The 6,686-nt window shown below is 53.8% G+C and overlaps 1 protein-coding gene across 1 annotated transcript; it reads left to right on the top strand.

Annotated features, from left to right (window-relative positions):
- The first annotated feature begins 584 nt into the window (after nucleotides 1-584).
- Nucleotides 585-3,127, top strand: FJX1 (four-jointed box kinase 1). Its single transcript, XM_002709052.5, has one exon. It carries the CDS (start codon nucleotides 867-869, stop codon nucleotides 2,181-2,183), a length of 1,317 nt encoding a protein of 438 aa, XP_002709098.1. The 5' UTR covers nucleotides 585-866; the 3' UTR covers nucleotides 2,184-3,127.
- Nucleotides 3,128-6,686: the final 3,559 nt, after the last annotated feature.

Here is a 6,686-nt window from a genome sequence, read left to right as displayed (position 1 = left end):
CAGCCCAGGTATTCCACGTGCCCAGCGCGGTTTCAAGCCCTGTTGAGTCCCTTGGGAGAGGCGCAACCTCAAAGCTCGCAGTGACCAGGAGCGGGGAGCACGCTCGAGAAAGGGGGGTGCTGGTGCAAAGTTGTGAGCCACCAAGGGTGCCTCTTCCCGCCTGCAGCCCCATCCTCGGTGGCTCGGAGAGATTACCGGGGGCTGACACAAGGCAACGTGAGCCTCACTGTCGCAAACGGAGAAAGCATAGGGACCCGCCCTGACTCTTGCGCCCGGAGTGCGGGGAGGTGAGTGGGGGGTCCGGCGGAACTTCGCGGGAGACCGGACGCTGCCCGGGCCAGCACCCGGCGAGCACCCCACGCAGCGAGGGCCAGGCCCGCCGCGGACGCCGAGCCTGCGCCGTCCCCTTCGGAGCCCCAGCGCGGGCGCAGCCGGCTGTGCTTCCTCCTACCCCTAAGCCTCCGACCGAGCCTAGGGCCGTCTCTCCGGCTTGTACGGCGCCATCGCCGCTTTAAGGGGAAGAGGACGGGAAGGGGGCGGGGGAGCGGGGGGCGGGGAGTGGCGGCGGAGGAGGGGGAGGGGGATCCCCCTCGCTCCCACGTGGTGCGGGCGCCTGTGAATCGCGCCCGCCGGAGGGTCTCACAGCGAAATACAAAAGCAGCTGGGAAGCGGCGGCGAGGCGAGTTCCCAGCGCCGCACAGAGCCCCGCAGCGCCCGGCGGCCGCCATGGGGCTGAGGCGCCCGAAGCCCCGGAGCCAACGAGCGGCCCGGCCCACCTCGCCGCCGGGACCTGGGCGCCCCGGCTCGGCTTGAAGCGGCGGCGGCGGCGGTGGCGGTGGCGGCGGCACCGGCGCGGCCACAGGAGCATGGGCAGGAGGATGCGGGGTGCCGCCGCCACCGCGGGGCTCTGGCTGCTGGCGCTGGGCTCGCTGCTGGCGCTATGGGGCGGGCTCCTGCCGCCGCGGACAGAGCCGCCCGCCTCGGGGCCGCCCGAAGACCGACTCCCGCGCCTCGCAGCCCGGATCGGCGGCCCGGCACCCGCGCCTCGCTTCCCTCTGCCCCCGCCTCTGGCCTGGGACGCCCGCGGCGGCTCCTTGAAAACTTTCCGGGCGCTGCTCACCCTGGCTGCCGGCGCTGACGGCCCGCCCCGGCGGCCCCCGGGCGAGCGCAAGCGGCACGTGCCAGCCGGGCGGTCCCGGCCGGAGGAGGAGAGCGCCGCCGTGCACGGGGGCGTCTTCTGGAGCCGGGGCCTGGAGGAGCAGGTGCCCCGGGGCTTCTCCGAGGCCCAGGCGGCGGCGTGGCTGGAGGCGGCGCGCAGCGCCCGGGTGGTGGCCCTGGAGCGCGGGGGCTGCGGGCGCAGCTCCAACCGACTGGCTCGCTTCGCCGACGGCACCCGCGCCTGCGTGCGCTACGGCATCAACCCCGAGCAGATCCAGGGCGAGGCCCTGTCCTACTACCTGGCGCGCCTGCTGGGCCTCCAGCGCCACGTGCCGCCGCTGGCGCTGGCTCGGGTGGAGGCGCGGGGCGCACAGTGGGCGCAGGTGCACGAGGAGCTGCGCGCGGCTCACTGGACCGAGGGCAGCGTCGTGAGCCTGACGCGCTGGCTGCCCAACCTCACGGACGTGGTGGTGCCCGCGCCCTGGCGCTCGGAGGACGGCCGTCTGCGGCCCCTACGCGGCGCTGGGGGCGAGCTGGCCAACCTCAGCCAGGCGGAGCTGGTGGACCTGGTGCAATGGACAGACTTGATCCTCTTCGACTACCTGACGGCCAACTTCGACAGGCTCGTAAGCAACCTCTTCAGCTTGCAGTGGGACCCGCGCGTCATGCAGCGCGCCACGAGCAACCTGCACCGGGGCCCCGGCGGGGCGCTGGTCTTTCTGGACAACGAGGCGGGCTTGGTGCACGGCTACCGGGTGGCGGGCATGTGGGACAAGTATAACGAGCCGCTGTTGCAGTCCGTGTGCGTGTTCCGCGAGCGGACCGCGCGGCGGGTGCTGGAGCTGCACCGCGGGCAGGACGCGGCGGCCAGGCTGCTGCGCCTCTACCGGCACCACGAGCCTCGCTTCCCCGAGCTGGCCGCGCTCGCCGACCCCCACGCTCAGCTGCTGCAGCGCCGCCTCGACTTCCTCGCCAAGCACATTTTGCACTGTAAGGCCAAGTACGGCCGGCGGCCGGGCACTTAGCGTCACCCGGAGGAGCCGGGAGAGCCGGCACTGGGCTGTGGCTGGTGGGGGAAGGGCCGTCGCCTCGGCCACCGCCTGGGGACCCGCCGGCCAACGCCCAGCCGGTGGCCCGCCGCGAAGGTGTCTCAAACTTCTGCTTCACCCACCTGCCTTTCTTTGCAAGCCCACGCTGTTTGCTTTCAAAGTTCTGGACGGGCGAACGCACCGAGGCGGGATGAGCCACGTTCCCTCCACCCAGTTGATAAAAGGATTCTTTCTAAAGCCAGCGCGAGACCCGATCCGAAGAAACTGGCTGCTGAGGTCTGCCCCAGGGGAGCCGTCTCTGTGGGAGATGCACCCCATTCTTGCCCCCCACCCACCACCCGGCCGCTTCCCACCCCACCCCCCGACCCCGGTCCATTTCCGAAAAAGGAAAACTTCCGTTTGAGCCCTTGAGCTAATTCTGCAATTTCCTACGGAACGCGGCGCTGGTGGCCCCCGAGCCCGGCTGTGACATTGGTGGTGGAGCCCCCTTCTGAGCTCTCCCTTTGTTCCAGCGCCGCGGTGGTGAGATCACTGTTGAGAGCGGGGAACGGCTCCGATAGGACAAAGGGAGCAGGACCTTCAACCGCTGGGACCCGCAGACCCTGTCAATTTGTCTGACTCATTCCTGACCTCCTGTCATTTTAGCCTGAAGCCTCCGATTTCAGGACTGACTGTATGCACTGAATCAAATAATGGATTTCTTCCTCCCCCTCCCAGCCGACCAAAATTTTGACAATGATGATGTTCACACGAAAAAAAAAAATCAGTTTCATGCACTTTACTTTGTTTTTATTTTAATTTTTTATTAAGAAAAACTTTTTTATTTGACAAAATTTGCCTTCTGTATATATATGTGCATAAAGTGTGGTGTAAATATACTAAACAGACTTATATTTCAATAAAAGGGAGTTTAAAATTTAGAAGTTTAATTTTTGTGGCTTTAACTCTTTGGAGTATCTGATACTTTGAGAGTATGTTTTAGGCTTTCTCCCTTGCTGGTGTGCTTTTAAAACAAAGGATGCTTATCCCCGCCCCTTGTGACTACAGAACTTGCAGAATTGAATGGTCAAGAGCAGGCCGGCTGTCTCCTGTGCTGGAAATTTGAGTTCAGCCTAGAATGTAGACTAAGGAGGTGGAGAAAAGCCTGGGAGAAAAGTGTTCTATTTCCTGGCAAATAAAACTGATAGGAAGAGATTTCATTGCAGTATATTCCTATATTAATCATTTGACAAATACGATAGAACCAGATGTGCAGACTAAAATAGAACAAATGCCTCCTTTGAAAGTTGACTGTTGTGGTCACATGCTGTACATTATTTGCAGCATTATAATCACCAAGCGTCACAGTGTGTAGCATTAATAAGCTGAGCACATATTGCAAACAGGTAGAGAAAGCCATACATTAATTCATCTCTTTAATCTGGCATAGACTCCGTTGCATTCAGGAGATCATCATCTCCAACATCTGGACTCATGCAAAGTTCTTAAAGAAGCGGCGCTGTTGTCCAAGGTCCAACTGCCTGACGCCCTAAGAGCAGGAGGCATTGTGAGACCAGGAAGGTGCACAGTTCTTCTGTGTGACATTTGGACTCTTCACTGTCAGAAGACTTAGAACTTTAAAAATGGCTTCGGGGTCTTTGGCCCATGGCCCATGACAGGGGACAAGATTTGCTTTTGTTTATTTTAAAGCCCCTTGGTGTTGCATTTGGGCATTTGTTATCTGAGCCCAGGGATCTTGCCTGTTCATGGTGTTTCCTGACTTCTAACTCAAAGCTACTTGGGGTTACAATTTTGGTTTTTTGGTTTTTTGGTTTTTTTTTGTAATTTGACTTGCATTTGTAAACCTAGGGTTTTATAGACTCACAAAGCTATTAAATCTCTGTGGGTTCTTTGTCTCACTGTGAATTGCAAGGTAGTGTGTAATTTAACTATTTAATGTCATCCGTATGTTTTTCCTGCCTTAGGCTAAGCCAAATCTTAACTAGGAAAAACAAAAACAGTCCATAAACTATTTGTGGTGAAAGTCAATTTTTTTTGCAGTACAACCCCAGAATGTACTGATAATAGCAACTATATGCTTTTTCAAGACCTCTGGTAATTACACCTTTCAAAAATAGCGTTTTCCCTTTCTGATAGTTAATAATAATGAGATTTGCTGCTGACATTAATGGTGGCCACTTCAAGAACAGGATATAGATTCTACATCTTGCATGTTCCTTGAGGAAAACAATGAGCAGAAGGAAGCTGGAAGTTTCCCGTTTGCACAGGAAATGCTCCCTGCCTCCCGTCTGACTCCAGCACTGGTGAGTTCTGGGCCGGCAGCATTCTCAACATTCCTCCTGAACTTCGGTTCTAAGCCCAGACGTGAACAGAGTTAACCCAGAGCAAGGCACTGAGCTTAATTTAAATGACTTTTCTCAGATTCTTTAGTGAACCATATCTGCCTGTTTGAGGGAAGAAGAAAGAAAAAAGTTTAATTACATGGTGGAGTTGTTAAGGGAACCGAGAATTAATTACAGAGACCTTGCTTTAACTGTTGCTATTCCTCGTGGGTAACCGGTAGGCTGTGGAATGGAAAGATCAATTAAAGTCTTGCCATGGTCAGTAAATGCTGCTAGGGACAAATCATTTTTCAAATGAAAAAAAAAAAAGTTTCAGGCATGATTTGCAGAAAGTAATGAGTTCTGCAGGCAAACTGTCTTCTGAATTCTGCCCCTCACCTATTTACCTTCAGCAAGTCCTTGAATTTAGTTCCCTCATCTGTGAAATGGAGATTCGATCAGAGTATTGTGGGATTTAAATGTTAACATATAAAACATACAGGCACATAATAGGTACTTCCAAAAAAAATCTCATTTCTTATTCCTCTTTTAAAGAGGAAAAAAGCCTTTGCATTTCTTATACTTCAGTAGAATTCTACTAATTTTGATCATCGAAACCATAGCTAGGGAGAGGTGTTTGAGCTAGGAGTTGAGGCACCAGTTGAAACGAGTGGATGTCTGCATCTCCTACCAGAATGCCTGGATTCAAGTCCTGCCTCCACTGGCCCGATTCCAGCTTGCTACCAATGCAGACCCTGGGAGGCAGTGGTGAGGGCTCCAGTGACTGAGTGCCCACCACCCACACGGGCAACATGGATGGAGTCCCTGGCTACTGGTTTTGGCCTAGGCATCATGGGTATTTATAGAGTGAGTCAGCAGATGAGCACTATGTCTATCTCTCTCCCTCTCTATCTCTCGAATAAACCAGCATTAAAAGAAAAAAAAATCCCCAAATCTAGCTGTTTCCAAGACCAGGATCGTTTTTGTATTTGCTAATCAATTAATTCAAGAAATTGTTTCTTAAGCACCTGCTAGCACTATGCAAGGCACTGGTTCATAAAGCCAAGGTCACAGCTTAATCTCCACGTGGATTTGAGTGAGTGGTTTCAAGACCAAAGCAGACCCTGTGCTCCAAAGCAGCTATACTACAAATATATGAGGGCAATTTAAAAAAAAAAAAAAAAAAAAAAAGAACAGAAAAAAGTAGATGGTTCATTGCAAATCTATCACCACTTCTGGAAAGCATCAAAAAGTGATGAATCTTTGCGGGAGCGAGCCTCTTCCCAATGCCTTCTGCCAAGAGAAAGTAGGCAGTTGACCTTTTCTCCCTGGATTCCACTGTTGATTAATTCACTCTGTCAATGACATAGTTCTAAACTCTATTAAGCATACTCACCCTCCTGTCTTTGAATCAGGAAGAAAAACACATTATTTTAACACATCTCAACATTTCTCATCCTTCTGCCTGCAACTGCGGCTAGGAGAGTCCTCTAAGGCCCAGAAGTTGATTATGTGGATTAAATGAGTAAATATTTACAATGCTCTCTGAGTAGTGCCTGGCACATAGTAAATACAATACATGTGTTTATTTATTGGTAGGGTAGATCATTTTTCTACGTCAAAACCAGAGGCACCAGGAGTCTTTCATAATCCTGCTCTATCTCTGCCATCATAGAACACATTCTACATGCTTCTGGTTTGGCTCAGGGAAACCAACTACAGTGCATGAGCCTGGCAGAATTACCTTGGAGCTCACAGGTATCAGCTGGCTTGTCTCATTTCTGAGACTGCCCTCTATGTCAGTTGTCATATATACCTCTCTCTCTTTCACCAGGAGGCTGTAATTCTATTTCTCATGTGGCCCATCAGCTCCAGGGAGCAATGAGCTGCAGAATTTTGCACCTGCTGAGTGACCGTGAGCAATCCATAGTCATGGATCATCCAAGCCTGGGCACTGGTTATTTGCCCTCCATGCACCTGTCCCTTTCCCACGTGGTAGGAGGGTGATAGGAATGCTGGAGAAGGAAGAGAGAAGCAAGCTCAGGTAGAAGTGCAGGGAATGTTCCAGAAGGGACTAGAATGCCAGCTCCCTTGGCATGACAGCACAGGGATTGACAGCCACCCTTCAGGACATTCTGATCATTGGCACCCAGCAGAA

Source organism: Oryctolagus cuniculus, chromosome 1, assembly GCF_964237555.1.
Source record: "Oryctolagus cuniculus chromosome 1, mOryCun1.1, whole genome shotgun sequence".
Lineage (NCBI taxonomy): Eukaryota > Metazoa > Chordata > Mammalia > Lagomorpha > Leporidae > Oryctolagus > Oryctolagus cuniculus.
The sequence above is the reverse complement of the archived record's forward strand: the minus strand, read 5'-3'. Positions and strand labels throughout refer to the sequence as shown.